Below are 18,757 nucleotides of genomic sequence, written 5' to 3' on the forward strand. Positions count from 1 at the left end.
TTACCACAGTAAAGGAAGATAACAGGCGAGAGGTCTGCTGTAGACATTTATTGAATCATCTGTTGCACCAACAGCACATTGTATTTCACAGAAGATTGGCCACAGGCAAAATAAAAAATAACCCACCACAAATCTGCTTCTGGGGGCCTTCTTCAGCTCCTTAGTCATCCAGTGTTCACTTTGGCAAACAGACCAGTTTACAGACTTTTGTTGCAAATCTAAGGTTCCATTTCTCTCTCTAGCATTCCGGCTAAGGAGAGACACGATTGTACTTTGGTAGTTTGTCTAAGGCGGAGTTTTCCCACATGTAAACATTTCACTATACAAGTGTGTGCCAGCTGATTGAAGAACTGACGGCACCCCTACCCCTGAAGAGTGTACAGTCTAAACAGGAGGCGAACACTGTCATCCGGACAGGCTGAGAGGAGGCGGGGAAAGGGACTCGAAGGAGCCTGGGCAGACCCTGCTGGGGAGGGGCCTGGACTACAACCACCTGCTCCCAGAAATGACACTGCCTGAGGCAGGAGCCACAGCAAAAGCCAACTATGGGAAATCTGAGCATTAGAGGAGGCTGGCCCCTTTCTCTAAGATGGCCTCGGGTAGGAAAAGGGCAGCCATTACAAGAAGAGTCATCAGGTTTGGAAATTGTATATTAAGCCCTTCACTGAAGTACACTGTGTCTGTGTCTGTCTCAAGCTAAGCCATGCTCCTCAAACCCCCAAAAAGAAAGGAAAACAGGGAGAGAACAGTCACCAGATCCAAGAAGCACATGATCAATGTTCTTTTTTTTTTCTTTTTTGAGCCTGTCGCCCAGGCTGGAGTGCAATCTCAGCTCACTGCAAGCGCCATCTCCCGGGTTCACACCATTCTCCTGCCTCAGCCTCCCAAGTAGCTGGGACTACAGGCGCCCGCCACCACGCCTGGCTAATTTTTTTGTATTTTTAGTAGAGACGGGGTTTCACTGTGTTTGTTAGTCAGGATGGTCTTGATCTCCTGGCCTCGCACACGATCAGTGTTCTAATCACACTATTTCCAGGCTGAAGCCAAATGGTGACTCAGCTAACATGACACTCTTTATGGGGCTGGAGTGAAGTGCAGACACCACGGGGGATGACTGTAGTTCTGACTCCGTCCTGACTTCCTGGAAAGATGGGCAGCAGATAAGGAGAAGGCCCGTCCTCCAGAACAGAGGCAGCAGCTCCAGCAGCCCCAGGGGGCTCCAGCCACAGCCAGCGGCAGCGGTTTTTCATTTAAAAAATTCTAAGGTTTGTGCCCTCTGCCTCCCAGCCTGAGCAGAGCCTGGGTGAGCCTGGGAGAGGAAACCAGAGCTGAGCCGCAAGGGGGGTGCTACAAGGAGGGAGCCCCAGCAGGAAGGGGCTGCAAGGTGCCCCCCATCCCCAACCCCCATGTCTGGAGCAGCCTGGGAGGAGGCCCGCCTGCATCTGCCAAGAGAAAGTCTGTCTGAAGTCATGGGCTTCTATCCCCTCTCCCACCAAAGCCGTCCTAGGGCTAAAGGGTTAAAGAAGAGGAAGGTCAGGACTACAGCTGGGCCACAGCCTCATCTCAGAGCTTCCCAGGGGCCAGTCCCTCCCCTCTCCTGGGGAACCTTGCTCTCACCACCAACATACTTTACACATCGTATCACTTGCTCCTCTGCCAAAGGCCGGGCCCATTTGTGCCACGTGTTATTCAGGCTGGAGGGACTCCTTGTTTGAATTCAGCAGCCATCGTGGCCTTTCCAGGCCTGTCCCTGAGGCCCCCCCAGTTTCCCCTGGCCTTGCCCCAGGCATCTGCTGCCGGGAGGGTGGGGCCTCCTCTCTCGCTTCTTTAAAGATCTGTGCTCTGCGACCAGGACTGAACACCCGAAGTCCTACCCAAAGCCTTCTGCACTGAAGGGGGCAACAGAGACACGGGAGCTACACACAATGAACTGGTCTATAGCAGCGGAGAAAGGAGAAGCAGAGGAGGCGGAGACCTGACCCCAGAAAGCAGCACTCAAATAGATGCAGCTGCACCCACGCACCCGCCTGCTGCCAGAGCCACTCTCTGGAGCCTGCAGTCCTGAAGACGCCTCAGCAGGGGCAGGCAAGAAGACACCCCGCGAACCCCCAGGGCCGGCCGGGTGCATCACTGGGAGCCGGGGCTGTCTCCCTCCGTCAGCGTCTTGAAGTCCATGGAGAGGGCCTGCTCTTCCGCCTGGGAAGGCCGCTTCCAGTCGGCCCGGGTCAAGATGTAGAGCACCGCCCCACCGAAGCAGACCAGCAGCAGGCCCAGCACGTTGGCCAGGACACCCTCGGGCTCAAACGCGCTATACTTGCCCCTGCAGGGGTGAGAGGAAGGGAGAAGCTGCCCAAGGGGTCACAATTAGGCCAAATGCCCTTTGTATCCTGGGCCTTAAAGATGCCATGGGGATTCCAGCACCAGCCCCTGCCTCCCTGCCCTGCCTGAAGAGAACAACCATCCCCCCGCCCCCAACCAGCAATCTCCAGCTATGGCTCACAGACAGAAAGAGATGGGTAATGTAAAAATCTAGATCAATATTCTAGCTCTAAGCAGTTGTCCTGCAGATCCTGCTGCGTGGTGGGAATAAATAGGGTGCCCATAGCCCAGAAGTTTCTTTGAAAGGGTAAAATCAAGAAAGCTAACCAAAGCCAAGCCCCACGCACCCAAATCTTAGCAAGCATAACTACAGCCACCAGTTGTGACGCCACGAGAGGCGGCTCGGGAAGCCACAGCTGGGGAAGCTGAAGGCAGGGTGAGGTCTGTGCAAGGGTGGCCCAGGCCCTGCCCTCTCCCACCCAGGACACTCACCCGAGGTTGAACAGCAGTGCCTCCTTCAGGCCCAGCAGGGCGGTGCCCACGGAAAGGAGGAAGATGGTAGCACCAAAGAAGATGTGCTGTGGGCGGTAGCGGCTCCGCAGGGAGAATGAAGCTCCGGGGAACAGGAAGAAGCTGAAGCCCACCAGCCACTAGGATTTGAAAGGAGACGGTTCCGGGACAGGGAGGCCGGACACCCCAGCAGCCGAGGTCGGCCAGGCCCACACCCACGTGCCCACGCGGCGACTGTGAGCCCCTCAGCCCTGCCTGGTTTCCTTCCTCCTCAGCACAGTGGTGGGAGGAGCACTAAGTGCTTAGGGACAAGGGACCGGTCCCCCAACGCTTGAGGCCTTGGCACACTCGGAAAGCTGGGCTTGTGGCCAAAAGTGCTGAGTCAGCCATGGGGCGCCTGGGAGCTGGGCACCCTTGGACGCCAATCCTAGCTTTGCACCCACACAGGCCTGGGAAGGCAGCTCTCTCACCTGCACGCACCCCAGAAATCAGGCCCTTCCATGAGGTACATTTCAGCCCAGCTCCCCTCCCCCTCCCACCTCCCTGGTAGGTGGCCCCAGGCCCGGGGTGCTGGAAGGACTCACCTGCACAAAGTACAGGACAAAGACAAGGATCCCACACCAGCTGTGTAGGCTGTACAGGTCAGCGTAGCCCTTCTTCCTGTGGTAGTCGAACACCGCCACCAAGCCTGGGCCAGAGACGGGTCATATGAGGACAGGGTTGGATGTGGAAAAGGAAGGTTAAGATGACCCAAGGGAACCAGCTAGCGGGACTTCTGGGCTTTAGTCCCAGCTCGACGGCTGCCAGCACCTAGTGGCCCTGCAGGGGATGTTTGGGGTGGGGGCGGGCCCATCACGGCTCTGGGGAGGGAACAGAGCAGGTGAAGCGGCTGTTTGCCATACCTGAAGAGGCAGGCAGGTGGCGGGGAAGGCCGCGCCCGGGAACTCACCAACCAGGGCGATGACGAGCGCAAAGATGTGCAGCAGCCCGTGCAGGACCTTGGTGGTGCGTTTAGCTTCGTTCCTGAAGACACGGTAAACCAGCAGGGCTGTGGGAGGTGAGAGAGGGAACGTGAGTGCATCCGCCTGCGAGTGAGGCCTCCTGCCCCAGCAGCAAGGAGGCACCTTAGTGGAGAGGTGATGTGAGCTGATGGCTTGTAACAGGAGCCTAGCTGCAGGAACCGGAGGAGAAAGCCAGGTTCCCTGGGGACCCTGGGCAGCTCCTGGCCTTCTCTGAGGGCACCTAGGGCTGTGTGCACCTTAACACCCCTCCCCCACCCTCCAACCTCCCCCGGCTGTGCACAAAGAGGGCAGGGCCGGAGGCTGCACCACAGTCCCCACCACCAGGACAGGTAGTGAAGGCAGCGCCTCTGCCCTCGTCCCCACCTAAAGGAGCTGCCCGGCCCAGCAGACGCCCCACTCCACCCACCTTCTTGTCAGGTGTCCTGCAAATTCCAGGCTGTGTTTGAGGTCCACTGTTGGTCACACTGAGGCAACAAGCAGCCTGTTCACCTGTTAGCCACATGGCTCCTCACACAGGCCCCCACCTAAGCCTGGGCAGATGGTCCTACTCCTAGCAAGCAGGCGCCTGGCTCCCAAGCAGAACCTTGTGATCCCAGCCTGATCTCCCGCGTCCAGAAGAGGTGGGCAAGGCCAGGTGACGTGAGGAATGCCTCTTAGCTTTCTGCTGCTCAGGGGTGGCTGTCACCAGGACCACCTCTAGGAAGAGCGGGTCAACCGGATGCAGATCCCGCTTCCTGGATCCCTGGCCTGGAGGCAGGTGGAGGCCAAGCACTGCCTTGCTCCTGCCCCAGGGGGAGGTGCTGTAGCTCTGCCAAGTCCAAGACCAACAACACACATGCGCGCGCACGCACGCACGCATACAAACTCTCACATATGATTACTTTTTTTCCCTCAATTCAAACCACCCCTGCAGCAGGGCCTGGCTCGGAGCCTCATTCCTTTCCCTCTGCTGCAAGAAGTGCCCGCCTTGGATGCTGTGTGTGGAAACGAGGTGAAAATGCTGGACCAGGCTGGAGAGGAGCTGCCACTCACCAACCTCAGAGCCTGGGTTTGGATTCCATCTCCCCAGGCTCTGAACCAGCTTCCGTCTCTGTCTTTTCTAGAATCTTAGATTTGTCCAACCAGAAGAGACCGCAGGGGTGACAAGACCCCTGCAAACTGCCTCTCAGGGACCCCCACAAGCCCGGGAAAAGAGGAGCGGCCCATGGGACTCACCATTTCCCTGCAGGAAGATCAGGCCTATGACCATGCAGAGGGGGTGCGCGTTGAACTGCAGGTCGCTCTCCCAGGCAATGCCGCCTCGGTACAGCCCGAGCCACGCGCCAGTCATGGCCACCAAGGTCAGGCCCAGCAGCTGGGAGAAGGCCACGTAGTAAGGCAGTGCTGCGGGGGTGGTTGCCGCGGCCCCGCCCTCCATGCTGAGGCAAACGCTGCAAGAAAGAGCAGAGCTCAGAGGAGCAGCGCACAGCACCCTGAGATGCGCACAGAGCCCCTGAGATGCACACAGCCCCCGCAGATGCACACAGCCCCCCAAGATGCGCACAGGCCCCCCGAGATGTACACACTCCTCAAGATGCGCACAGCCGCCCCCGGATATAAGCACGGTCCCCCCAGATACGCACAGCCCCCCCGCCGAAATGCGCACAGCCGCCCCTGCTAGATGCGCGCAACACCCCCCCGGGTTGCGCACAGCCCCCTCCAGATGCGCACAGCCACCCCGCTAGATGGGCACAGCCCCCCCGAGATGCACACAGCACCCCCAGATGCGAGCAGACCCCGAGATGCACATGTCCCCCCCACGGATGCGCACAGCCCCTAGAGACTGCGCCTGAGATGCGGCGCGGCTCCCCCCACGGCGGCCCCGCCACCCTCCCCCGAGGCTCCCGCTGGAAGCAGCGCTCGCTCTCCTACCCGCAAGCCCCTTCCCACCCATCGTCCTGGGGCAGAGGTCTCAAGTCTCGGGAGTGGCTGGGGGGAGGGGCCCAGCCTCCCCACAGGGACAGGCGTGACCTGGGACACGACGCCAGGAGTTCCATATGCGGTGAAGGTGCAAGGAAAGATACCCCAAATTCTAGTGAGCGCAAGGGCCCAGTGCCTGGCTTTGTTTTCTGTTTCTTGAGGCCCTGGCCTTCCCTGGGTGGGCTTTACAGGTGAGTTACACAGGCAAGCGCGCTCCTTGACGGGAAGGAAGGGGGCTGGTCACACCTTTTCTCCAGACGCATCATGAAGTACATCTCGGGAGAAATGGGAAGTCTCCCTCCCCCATCCTGGTTTTTAACTCCATGCTGGCGATGAGGAGGCCTCCCCACCCCACACCCAGGAGAGCCAGCCCCGCTCCCCCCACACCCCCGCCCGCCCCCCGCCCCGCTCCCCGCCCGGCCGCGCCTGCAGAGTAGAAGTGCCCCGACCATGCTGCACACAGGGACCTGTCAGCACACAGGGACAGGGCACTTCCCCTCCACACCCGGGGCGGGGCGGACCCGCACTCTAGAGGGGGCCTCAGGGAGGTTTCCAAAACTGAAGGCCCCCAGAAACGAGGCCTGCGAAGGGGCCGGGTAGAGCTCAGCACGGCTGTCCCAGGTGCTCGGCCCCACGTGGCCCTCCAGGAGGAAAGGAGAGCGGGTGGTTCCTAGCGAAGCAGCAATGAGAAGGCCCCGCTAAGAGCCCAAGGGAGTGCCCAGTGCCTGCACAGCTTCATGCCGGCCGGAGCACACCCAGCAGCTGGGGATGGGAGGAAAGGCGGCAGGAGAACAAGCGGGGCTCTCCCCTCACCCGGCAGCGGCCTGTGCGCCACGGAAAAGTGCTGCCATGGCCCACAGTTGCCACTGCAACTGCCACCACCATGGCCACCACAAGCAGACCCCAGAGCACTGCTGCTGCCCCCCATCCCGCCCCGGTTCCCCACTGGCCCCTCGCCACGGTCCAGCCTCTCCTGGCAGCAACTGTATCAGAACTAGGGGGACAGTGGCCAGCACAGGGGCACTGACCCCCTTCACACCCGGCACACGCTCTGCCCTGCAGTGCCCAGGAGCTGGTTTTCAGTCCCTCCCAGTGATGGGCTCCTTCTCTGCTCCCCAGTTCTCTCTGCCACATCGGACAACTGTTGGCAACTCTACCATTAAAGTGGGGGGGGGGGTGTGTGGGCCAGGTGCGATGGCTCACACCTATAATCCCAGCACCTGGGGAGGCCAAGGCGAGTGGATCACCTGAGGCCAGGAGTTCAAGACCAGCCACAACATGGTGAAACCCTATCTCTACTAAAAATATAAAAATTAGCCGGGCATGGTGGCTCACACCTGTAATCCCAGCTACTTGGGAGGCTGAGGCACTAGAATCGCTTGAGCTCAGGAGGCAGAGTTTGCAGTGGGCCAAGATCGCACCACTGCATTCCAGCCTGGGTGACAGAATGAGACTCTGTCTCAAAAAAAATTTTTTTTTTAATTAAAAAAAAAGGGTGTGTGTGTGTGCTAATAATCCACATGCACTGCAGTAGAATATGGATCAGCAAAAAAGGTAAAATGACAGGCCATCAGAATTTGATCTATATCCTCACACACCTTCTTCCTAAAACACATATGCATCCTTTTATAGAAGCAGGATCATTTATTCCATTTTCTAACCTGCTTTTTAACTGAGGGCGTAGCACACATGGATGTTTGTGTCAATGGATACGTGCCCACATCATCATTTTCGTAACCTCACACTCTTGCATTGCACGGCCATTTTTTAGCCAACTAGTTCCCATTGTTCAGCATTTAGCTAGCTTTCGATTTCAGTTTTCCACCAAATAAACAACAGGATGTGGTCATCTGCAAACTTCTCTGCAGGGAATCCTGAAACAAGGGCTAGGTTCTGTTTTAGACTTCTGACACATTCCATCAAATCATCTCCCAGAAACATAGCTCCAATCCACATTCCCAGGGTGGACGGGAATACGGGATTCCAGAAGCCCCAGCCAACAATAAACCGTATTTTTGGAACTCCTGCCTCTGTCCTTATCTGTCACCTACACGGGTATCAGTTCTGTCCCCGCCACCCCAAATTCAAGCCCCATTTCTGACGGTTCACTATTCATCTCTACCTGGACATCCCACAGACGCTTCAAACCCAGCTCGTCCCACGTCACCTTCTCTCCCGTCGTCACCAAGTTCTCTCATGCCCTCCCCACTAGCTAGCGGGGCTGCCCTTCTTCCGGGCCCAGGTGACACCTCAGCTCCTCCACAGAAGGCTGCCCAGGCCGCTGCATGCTGGGACCCCTCCCCTCACTTCCCTCCTGAGCATCCTCACTGCCCCACCCAAGTCAGGGCCTGCAGCTTCTCCCTCTTCAACGTGACAGACATGCCAGGGACAAAACCAGCTCCCAACGTCATGCTGTCCGCTGCGCAAGTGCCCCCGAGTGCCAGTGAAATGCCAACTGCATGGCATGATCCTGCCCATTTCCATCTGCAGCCCCCGCTGTTCCTGCTAGGCCCTCTAGAGGAGACGCCTGGGCTCACAGAATCCAAGGACATGGCCCAGCCTGGCTCCCTGCTGCGGGCCCACACCCCTGCCTCCACTCCTCAGGCACCGCGGTGCGCAGATCACTCCGTCCCCAGGCTCTCCCGGAGCCTCCTTACCCTCGCGGTGCCCTGTCTGCTCCTCGAAGGCAGGGATGCTCTCACTCCTCCTTGGGTATCTTTGGGTCTCTAATACCCCGAGTCTAACAGGAAAATGTACTGAAAGAAGTGCTGTCCCCCCCTGTCACTTGTCGTCTGTCCTCCTCTCCAGGTCGCCGCCTCCTTTATTAGATTCGTCTCCAGAGAGCCTGGCTGCAGGCAGAATCTGATTAGCTACAAATTAGGAAGAACAGAGGGGACATCACCCCTCCCTCTGCTGGGTGACCCGGCAACTTCCTCACACCTCGTGGAGTACAAAGGGCAGGAGAGGCCTGCAGAGCGAGGGGCCGCTGCCCACTCCTTCCTTCCCACCAGGCTCCCTGGAAGACAGTGGACATCAGAGCCAGGCTCTCTTCTCGCAGCGACGACTGCCTGCGGCTTCAACATCCTACAGTGAAATGCCTGGCCTGGCCTCCCGGGGAGTTGGAACCATAACATTGTTTGCTCCCCACCATGGCAGGGCAGACGTGTGCTTGGTGTGTCAGTAGGGTGGGGACCCAACAGCCTGTGAGCACCTGCTCTGTGCTGGGCACTTCATGCCATCTCTCATGTCACCCTTAAATGACACTGTGTGGATAACAGGAGCATTGCCCCAATTTGACCAGCCAGGAAATGGAGGCTCAAAGAGGACAAGCGACACGCCCCCAAATTCCCATCAGCAAATAGCAGCTCAACTCGACCCGCAGCCACCTGCACTTGGCCAGGTGCTAGGGCCACACAGAGGGGGCCTGGTCCCTGCCCTAAAGGGGCGTGCGGATGAGCTTTGGTACAGATGCAATTTTCAGGTAAGGGTGGTACAAGTTCAAGCCAGGAGCTAATCTGGGCCTCCAAGACCCGTCCCAGCATGCACACGGAAGACGGCTCCCCTGCTTTGATGTCTGTGGGCAAAAGCATCTCTAGCTCTCCTGCCGAACACTGGCTGCCTGCTCGTGGCTTTGGCCTTTCCAAGGCCCAGGAACTAGGGTGGTGCTGTCAGTCTTTCCAGAGACTGAGGCCAGCAAGGGTCTGTGTTGGAGCTCACTGAGGAAGCTGCTTTGACGCAGGGGAAGCTCCCGGGCAGTGCCCCCCCTCCTGTGCCAGTCCTCCTGCGTCCTCCCCGCCTCAGTTCCACCATGGCACTAAGCACTGGTGCGTGCAAGACAGCAGGCCCTGACCGAAGGCAAGAGGGAAGGGGTTACAGGAGGGCAAACAAGCCGAGGAAGATGCATTTCCATTTGCTCCTAAGGCGGGTGCCCTGGCCTAGGCAGCCCAGGCACCCGGGGCACCTGGGCATCTGGGAGGAAGCCAGAGATGAACAGCGGCCTCTGAATGACAGCAGCCTGCTTCTGATTCAAAGGCGAGGCTTCAAAATCTAAGTGTGAGGATGAAAGGAAAGCCCATGGCTGGCCTGCAGGCGACCACAGTCCGTAGGTTCTGAGCGTGGCTCTGTGCTTTACAGGAGATAAGCGGAAGATCCCTTCCGCAACAGGGCTCTCGTGAGGCCATTCATTGGACATAATTGATAACCCATTTGTGTGCAGGGAAGGGCTGTGTCCCATGCCAGAGGTGGGGGTGTACAGGGATAGACATTCTGATATCTCTGGACAGAATCTGACGCACCCACAAATGTGTCTGCTGCATTTGCAAACCTGGACATTGGGTGAGATTTCTCCCTAGGAGGCAAGGCTTTGAATTGTGGCCCTCATTCCCCAGTCTTGACAGCAAGAATACTCTCTCGCCCTTCCCTCCTCACTGGGCGGCCCTGGGACACCGGCTGTTCTTGGGCCCTCTGTGTTCTCAGAGCAGAACTGTGGGCAGCAGCTTCAAGGCCTGGAAGCTGCCACTCCCCACCCCCAAGGGCTCCACTGCCCTGCAGACCAGAACCTTGCAACCAGAGGGAGCTCACGTAGCCCCTCACACAGTCACTTGCCTTCCTCTGTGACAGCTCAGGATGAGGGTGACAGATCTCTGGCAGTTTCTGGATCTTAGAGCTGTGAGAGTCACCCTCGTCCCCACCCACTCACCCCACCTGCAGCCAGAATCCACTTAATGCAATCAGCGCATTAGGGACAGCATGACCCGCAGATCTTCACTGAGCCGAGCATCACTCTCCCTCCCCGTGCCCACTGCATTTTATTAAAAGGCAACCAAGACTAATCTCATTATTGGGGACCAGACACTGCACATGGTGCACAGCCTCGGGGGCGGAAGGCGGAGCAGGGGAGGCTGGGAAGCAGGCAGCCTGGGCTGGCTACAGCCCTCCTTATCAACAGAGTTTGAATTGAGTTAGGAAAGACTGTGACTGCGGAAAGGCCGATATCTCTTCTTGATGGGTGAAGGGGAAAACAGCTCAATTGCCCTAGAGCGTCCTAGCATGTGATGAAGGAGAAAGCAAAGTGTGGTGTGAGCTATTAGGGTACTTTCTTAGCACCCCAGTAGCCCCAGGAAGAAGGGGCTTCCCAGGCAGTGCTCCCCATCCCATGCCAGTCCTCCTGCATCCTCCCCACGCTGGTACCAGCATGGCACTAAGCCCTGGTGCATGCAGAGACACCAGGCCCTGACCAAAGGGTAAGAGAGAAGGCATTACAGGAGGGTGAACAAGCCGCAGGGGCTGCATTTCCATTTATCCTAGGGCGGCTGTCCTGGCCCAGGCAGCCCAGGGACCCGGGGTATCCAGGCTGCTTGGACCAGGTACCAAGGAACTAGGTACCCAGGAAGCAGCAGAGCCTGAAGTCAAACACTGAGCTCCTTTCTCCCACAAGACAGAGGGCTCCCAATGCTTACAAACCAAAATGTTTCCATTTCCATGAAAATCAGAAGAAAAAAATGAACATTTAGGGTTGAGGAAAACGTTGCAATTTGTTTAAAACTTATTTTAATTAATTTTTTTGTTGTCGTTGTTAACAGTGTCTACCTCTGTCACCCAGGCTGGAATACGATGGCATGATCATAGCTCACAGCAGCCTCGAACTCCTGGGCTCGAGGGATCCTCCCACCTCAGCCTCTCAAGTAGCTGGAACTACAGCTATGCTGAAATGCCCAGTTAATTTTTTCTTTTTTTGGAGAGATAGGGTCTCACTATGTTGCGCAGGCTAGTCTCAAACTCCTGGTCTCAAGCAGTCCTCCTGCCCCAGCCTCCCAAAGCTCTGGGATTACAGACAGACATGAGCCAGCCCTAAAATGTTTTGTTTTTAAAATTAATTGTAATCCAGTCTGGACTATACTTGTCTTTATACCAATGCAGTTGTAAAATATAATTTTTATTAATTTTTTTTTTTGAGGCTGGAGTGCAATGGCAAGATCTCGGGTCACCGCAACCTCTGCCTTCCGGGTCCAAGCAATTCTCCTGCCTCAGACTCCCCGAGTCTGGGATTACAGGCGTGCTCCACGATGCCTGGCTAATTTTTTGTATCTTTTGTAGAGATGCGCTTTCACCACTGCGCCGGGCCAATTGTTATTATTTTTTTTATGGAAGAAGGGGCTCATGAAGGCCAGAGGGCCAACGGCCCATGAAAGGCCCAGCGCAGCCCAGGTTAGAGAGATGTGATTTCAAAACAGACTCATTATTTATAACCATCAGCTCCTGGACAAGCCAAGTCCCTTCTCCAAGCCTGCTTCCTAATCTGTAAAGTGGAGGATATCTGGATCTACCTTATGGAACACAGAAAGAGTAAGTGGATAAAGGTGTGCCAGCGCCCAGCACAGTGCCTGCCACAAAGTAGGCATTCCATCAAAGAGCAATCTTACAAAAATGAAATCTGGTCCTAAGAGCACCTTAGAAAGAGTCACACTGCTGACACATGAGGTTTGGGGCCACAGAGAGCCAGATGGCAGCCGTCTCTAATAAATCTACACTCCCTTGCTGTCCACCATTAGCCCCTGCACACCAAGCAGAAGCTCCTGGGGCTGGAAGAACACAGGATGGTCTGCTTTTAATCTGTGACATTGTATATTCCCAAAATTCATTTATGAATTGTTCAGACAGTAGAGTGCTTTTTCCCAGTGAAGCTACGCTTTCAGGGGGGGTTAATTTCTCATTCCCCTCCACCAATGCCATCTAATGCCACTGAACCATCCCAGTATTAGCAGGAGCCCAAGCTCTGCCTGCCAAGGAAAAGTGGTGAGGGGAGAATAGTAGTAGGACAAGGCTGGGCGCGGTGGCTCACGTCTGTAATCCTAGCACTTTGGGATGCCAAGGCAGGCAGATCACTTGAGGTTAGGAGTTCGAGACCAGCCTGGCCAACATGGTGAAACCCCGTCTCTCCTAAAAATGCAAAAATTAGCTGAGTGTTGTGGTGCACACCTGTAATCCCAGCTACTAGGGAGGCTGGAACAGGAGAATCGCTTGAACCCGGAAGATGGAGGTTGCAGTGAGCTGATATTGCCCTCTGCACTCCAGCCTCCTGGCAACAGAGCAAGACTCCATCTCAAAAAAAAAGAAGGAAGGAAAGCAAGGAAAGCAAGAAGGCAAGAAAGCAATAAAGCAAGAAAGAAAAGGAGTGGGACAAGCAGGGTGGTTCCACCTCCAGCTCTAGGAGGCTCCTCATGCAAGGAGGTGGGGCTGCCGCCGCCTCGTATTTTCCTGCCTCCATCAAATTTCACCGGGAGAAATCCAGGCACCTAGAGGAGGTGGCAAAGCTTTTTTTTTTTTTTTTTTTTTTTTTTTCCATTAGCTATTAAAACAAAGGGGCAGAATCTAGGCGCCCTAGATGTAACTTCATTTACGGAGTCAGAAAATCCACAAAGGCTGCCAAGGTGGAATGAATGAGAGGAGGACGACCAGAAAGGAGAAGTCTGGGAAGGGGACCCCAGATCCACACGGATGATCCTCGCTCCGTGATACAGTCGAGGACAGGGCAGGGAGGGAGGGAGGGAGGGTGGCCCTGCCATCTCCCAGGTGTCAAGGTGGCGGCAGCTCCGCCCTCAGCGCAGTTGGCACCGGCCTGACCCACCACAGGGCCACCGAGGCCACTGAAGCCGTGGGGCTTTCCCACTCGGGAAACTCCCACCCTCGCGCTCAGAAGCTGGGGGCGTCGGGAGACACAGGCGGGGACCTGCGGCTCCAAGTTGCAGCCCGGGCCCTGCTCGGGGCAAGAGGCGGTGGCTCCGGTTTCAGATTTCAAGAGGGCAGCCGTGGCAAAGGCTGGTTGGTCCATTTGCACCCTACCTTGCTCTAGAACGCGGCGCAGGAGCAAAGATCCAAACTCGGGGTCACCAGCAAGCGGGGGTCTCGGTTCTAACTTCAGCAGAGACCCGGCACCCGGGCAGGCCAGGGCAGGGGCCGCCTGGACCGGGAGAGGCTGCGGCTCCGAGAGGGCGGGCGAGCCCTGCAGCCCTCGGGCCCAGGGTGCGGGTCTGCGCCGCAGTCCGGTGCGCGGCCGCAGGGGGCAGGTGCGAGGCCGGCTGCTACTCGGGAGCCCCGCGCTGTCCCTCCCTGCGCAGTCAGGGCTCACCTGGGCCGCCCCCGCCCCGCACCCCTGCGCGCTCCGCTCCCACCCCCAGGCCGGCCTCCTACCTTGCCTACCCGAGCGTCCCGCCAGCCTCCCCGCGCCGCGCCCGGGTCGCTCGGCCGGTTCTGCGGGCCGTGGCGCGACGGCGTCGCCATGGCAACCGGGCGGCGGGCTGGGCGGTGTCTCCGAGACCGGAAGTGGCGCACGCGGCCCCCGGGGCTGCCCCGCACGTGCCAGGTCCCCGCGGTTGCGGCCACGCTCGGGACCGGGCCCTGCCAGCTCCGGGCCCGCACGTGGGCGAACCGCGGCCACCGTGAGCCCGGCCTCGCGACCTCTCTCCGGGGCCCCCATGATCGGGGGTGCGTGGGGTCTGCGGCCTGCGGGGGTGGAGGGCCGGGAGCTCCCCCGGGCCTGCCTCGAGGGCCGCGGGATTCGCCGGTGCGAGCCCCGACTGCGCACAGAAGGACCTGGGGTCGTCCAGGCCTGGGGGACGGGACGGGCCCCGAGGAGAGCGGGTGCCAGGGGCGAGACCCGCCGCCCTTCCCCGGCTTGGTCCCGCGCTTCCTGATTTTCTCGCTCCACGCCTCCCATTCTGCCCTCCACCTTCTTCCCTGCCCCGCCCTCGCCCCGCCCGGGCCCAAGAGGCCACTAGATGTCAGACCCGGTTCGGGCCTTGGCCACGCCGCCGCTCCGGGAGCCCTGGGGGCACCTCCCCAGCCCCCACGGGGGAGACGATACTGCCGGGAAGGCCCGGACTAGCCCCCGCCCCCGCAGAGTAGCCTTCGGGGAACACCGGTTCCACCAGGCTGTCACGAAAGCCGAGACCTTGCCGTCCGCAGCTTCCCCTGCCCAAAGCGCAGAGAAAGGAGGGCGCCGAGGCCAAGACCAAGACCGGGTGCCAGCCCCTTCGGAGCCCGGTCCAGGGCCCCGGTCCAGGAAGTGCTGTGGGTAGATAAGGGGCCCAGCTCAGACTTCCTACAAGCTGGGAAGAAAGGGTTCTTTCCTGTCTGATGCCGGGCCAGATGTAGCAAGCGCCTAGGGGTAGGAGGGAAATGGGGTTTCCTCCCCGCAGAGGGAAACCGGCCTCCATTCAGGAACGCCCTCCCCCACCTGCCCTCCAGGCACCGAAGTTCTGGGAGGCCGGGGGGCAGGGAGACCTGCTTACTTGAATGCGCTTTGTGTAGACTGTGGGCTTCCCACAGGCAGTGGGCAAGATAGGCCCTGGGGATCCAGTACTCGCTTAGTACACAGAGAGCAGTCTCCAGCGCCAGGCGAGACGCACAGGCGTGTCAGCTGCACATGGCACACGGTGGCACATGGCACACCTTCCACGAGCAGACACAACGGGCCGACACAGCAGGGCCCACCCCCTAAGAGGGACCAAGCTTAAACCCTCTAACAACAGAAAATTTTTAGAGTATCTTTCAGTTGGAGGAAATTAATGGATAATTTAAAGTAAGAAACAGTTTCCTTAGCGTGCTAACAGGCAGAATCCCTGTGGATTGAAGGTGGAACTGAGCCATGTCCTTTGTTTGGTCTGTGGATTTAGACGTGGAGGAGGAGTCCTGACCGGCTGAGCAGGGCTGAGTTCCCTCGTGAGAGCCCCGGGCCTTCAGCCCCTTCCAAAGCCAGGAGAGACTCCTGCTGAGGGGTGATAGGGGCCCTTTGGCTTCCCCCTCACCCCACGGCCCAGCAGCACGGGGCTGCAGGCTTTTCCCTTAGGAGGAAGAGCAGCCGCCTCCCTGCCAGCAGTGTTCTCAAGGGCCTGCTTCAGGTGGGGAGGGGTGGGTGAGGGTGTTCTGACTGAGGGAGAGGCCTGCACACCCGCTGCATGGGGGGGGCTCATGGCTACACCTAACCCATTTTAAAGAACAGGCAATGCCACCAAACTGCTCTCTGGCACTAGGGCCCAGAGGCCTTGCCCCAGCTCCCAGATGTCCCAACCCAGGACGACAGACACCCAGACTAACTACCTTGCAACCCTGTTCCTGCTGCCGAAGCTCCTGCCTTGGAAGCCTGAGAAGTGTGCAGTCCTTCAGCTTGGGAAAGGTGGGAAAGGAGAGGACCCCTCCTGCCCTTTCTTGAGTGGCACAAGATGAGTTCCAGGGCCTCCTGAGTTGTGCTAACGCCTGTAATCCCAGCACTTTGGGAGGCCGAGGCAGGCGGATCACCTGAGATCGGGAGTTGGAGACCAGCCTGACCAACGTGGAGAAACCCCATCTGTACTAAAAATACAAAATTAGCCGGGCGTGGTGGCACATGCCTGTAATCCCAGCTAGTCCGGAGGCTGAGGCAAGAGAATCACTTGAACCCAGGAGGCAGAGGTTGTGGTGAGCCAAGACCGCGCCATTACACTCTAGCCTGGACAACAAGAGCAAAACTCCGTCTCAAAAAAAAAAAAAAAAGGAAATGCTGACTGTGTTTCCATGTTTCCACTCCCTTCCCACATCGCGGAACCACGCTAGCCTTTCTGTTCTCAGATGCACCAAGTTCACTCCCACCTCTCCATGGAATGTTCTTTCCTGGATCATCTCTGGTCACATTCTCTCAAATCTCAGCTCAAACATCACCTCCTCAGGCCTTCCCTGACCAGAGGGCAGCTGGGGCAGGGATTAGGAGGTAGGAGTGCTCCTGGATTCCGCGTGCTGGGAAGCCAGGCCTAGAGTGCCCCCTGGTCTGTGACAGAAAGCATTTAAGGAGCGGGAAGCATCAAGGAAGCAGGCAGAATGTGAATAGAGAGCTGGAGACTCAGGCTGTAGACCCACCTGGCACCTGGCTAGTCACTTCTCCCTTGCTAGGGTTACCAGATTCAGAAAGAAGAGGAAAAAATAAAAAAAGGCTTCCCAGTTAAATTCAAATTCAGGCCGGGTGCGGTGGTTCACATCTGTAATCCCAGCACTTTGGGGTGCCGAGGTGGGCGGATCACCTGAGGTCAAGAGTTCAAGACCAGCCTGACCAACAAGGTGAAACCCCGTCTCTACTAAAAATACAAAAATTAGCTGGGCAAGGTGGCAGGCACCTGTAATCCCAGCTACTTGGGAGGCTGATACAGGAGAATTGCTTGAACCCAGGAGGCGGAGGTTGCAGTGAGCCAAGATTGTGCCACTGCACTCCAGCCTGGGCAATGGAGTGAGACTCCATCTCAAAAAAAGAAAACCAAAACAAAATTCAAATTCAGTTAGTTTTTTCAGCATGAGCATGTCCCAAATATTACATGCAGTATACTAAAGATGTATTCCAGCTGGGTGCCATGGCTCATGCCTGTAATCCCAGCACTTTGGGAGGCTGAGGTGAGCGGATCACTTGAGGTCAGGAGTCCAAGACCAGCCTGCCAATGAGGCGAAACCCTGTCTCTACTAAAAACACAACAATTAGCCGGGCATGGTGGTGGATGCCTGTAATCCCAGCTACTGGGGAGGCTACGACAGGAGAATGGCATGAACCCAGGAGGCAGAGGTTGAAATGAGCCAAGATCATGCCACTGCACTCCAGCCTGGGGTGACAGAGAGAGAATCTGTCTTAAAAAAAAAAAAAGATGTATTCCCCACATGTGAGCAGATGTCCTGTGTTTCATCTGACAATCCTACTGCTCTTGCTCGGGTGTGGGAAGGGCAGGGGCGGGGCCTCCTCCAGTTCTAGCCCCTCCCAGCAATGGCTTCCTCCCTCATCTCTGAACCAGTTAACCCTCATTCAGTAGGGACTTCAGGCAGAGGCCCTGACCTTGGGCGGCAGAGGCCCTGACCTTGGGCAGCAGAGGATACAAAGGGATAAGAGATGGATCCCCAGTCCTCAGACACTATAAGATTCAAATGCACACCATTGATTCTTGGGAAAGTTTTATTTTTGTACCTTCTCTGTGCCAGGCACTAGGTGAGGTATTGGGGAACAGTGAACAAGACAGGCACCACCCTGTTCTCACAGGCCGTCAGTCAGGGGAGCTGCACAGAGATTTCGGGAGAGCCTTTGAAACCTCTCTGCCCAAGCCCATCTCTGACCACCTTACAGAGGGAAAACCAGGATTAGGTACAGGGCATAGGAAGGCCCTCAACCCAGATGTGAGGGTCAGGGAAGGCGTATTGGGTCATGACAGAATTATCGAGCCAGAAGATGCTCAGGTGTTAACCTGGCAGAGATAGTCAGGGAGGAGGCAGGAGTGTCCCTGGCTAGAGGAGCAAGGATGATGCAAGGGAAGGCTGTAGGGGGCTAACCTGCAACCCTCGGGGCTCCCAGGCTTATTTTCGTGAGGATTTGCCGGAGCCAGAGTAATAGTGCAGAACTGAGCCACAGCCTGCAGAATCAGCATGCAGGAGCCAAGCCCTGTCCAGCTCAGGAGGGGGCCTGCCCTGAGGGACCTCACAATTGACAGACACAGCCCCTGACCCCATATCCTGCAGTGGAGCAGCCTTAAGTCCGCAGGTATCATCTTCCGGGCCTGCTCCCTGAGGAACTTGAAAGTACGAGGCTACTTTGATGAGCTTAAAATAGACCAATTAATCACTCAGGGAGGAAATCCATCTCCCAGCTTCGGGGGAGGGGACAGGAAAGCAGTAGCCCCAGCAGGACCCGTCAGAGCAGCCAGCAGCACAGCGGCCATGTGGCAGGGCACCTGCAAGGCTTCCGGAGCCACCGACGAAGACCCTGAGTCACCTGCAGCCTCTGGAGTGTGGGGGGAAGGAGGCTGAGGGACGTCATTGCCTGTGAGTTGTCACCCTGCCCCTGGTTAACCCCAAGGCTGGTCAGTCTGGGAAAAACAAGACAGACAAAAGAGCCAAATACCACTGGGGCAAGAGGGATGGAGAGGCCATGAGAGAGAGGACAGTTA

At 57.5% G+C, this 18,757-nt stretch overlaps 1 protein-coding gene across 6 annotated transcripts; it reads right to left on the reverse strand.

The window, feature by feature from the left end:
• Window positions 1-33: 33 nt before the first annotated feature.
• LOC100993774 (transmembrane ascorbate-dependent reductase CYB561) lies at window positions 34-16,931 on the reverse strand. Of its 6 annotated transcripts, XR_010110698.1 has the most exons (7): window positions 5,763-6,078; window positions 5,067-5,281; window positions 3,779-3,877; window positions 3,414-3,517; window positions 2,812-2,969; window positions 2,024-2,320; window positions 34-1,141 (listed from the first exon to the last, which is right to left on the reverse strand). XR_010110698.1 is itself a non-coding variant. In XM_034942681.3 (6 exons), the coding sequence occupies exons 2-6, from the start codon at window positions 5,266-5,268 to the stop codon at window positions 2,128-2,130; spliced, it is 756 nt and encodes a 251-aa protein (XP_034798572.1). In that variant the 5' UTR covers window positions 5,269-5,281; window positions 14,001-14,137; the 3' UTR covers window positions 34-2,127. The 6 variants fall into 6 exon arrangements, 4 of the variants coding, with proteins under 4 accessions (XP_034798572.1, XP_003811377.1, XP_054958231.2 ...); XR_010110697.1 differs by lacking the exons at window positions 5,067-5,281; window positions 5,763-6,078 and adding an exon at window positions 14,001-16,931; XM_034942681.3 differs by lacking the exon at window positions 5,763-6,078 and adding an exon at window positions 14,001-14,137 and having other exon boundaries at window positions 34-2,320.
• Between the last annotated feature and the right edge of the window lie 1,826 nt (window positions 16,932-18,757).

The sequence above is a fragment of the Pan paniscus genome, chromosome 19, assembly GCF_029289425.2.
Source record: "Pan paniscus chromosome 19, NHGRI_mPanPan1-v2.0_pri, whole genome shotgun sequence".
Taxonomy (NCBI): domain Eukaryota; kingdom Metazoa; phylum Chordata; class Mammalia; order Primates; family Hominidae; genus Pan; species Pan paniscus.

Coding starts and splice junctions, on each gene's coding strand:
- LOC100993774 (XM_063599319.1), bottom strand. CDS start 14,526: ATGGGAGGCGTGGAGCGAGAAAATCAGGAAGCGCGGGACCAAGCCGGG. Junction 3,518..3,778: donor GCTCGTCATCGCCCTGGTTG/GTGAGTTCCCGG, acceptor TCTCTGGCCCAG/GCTTGGTGGCGGTGTTCGAC. Junction 2,321..2,811: donor GCACTGCTGTTCAACCTCGG/GTGAGTGTCCTG, acceptor TCACCCCTGCAG/GGGCAAGTATAGCGCGTTTG.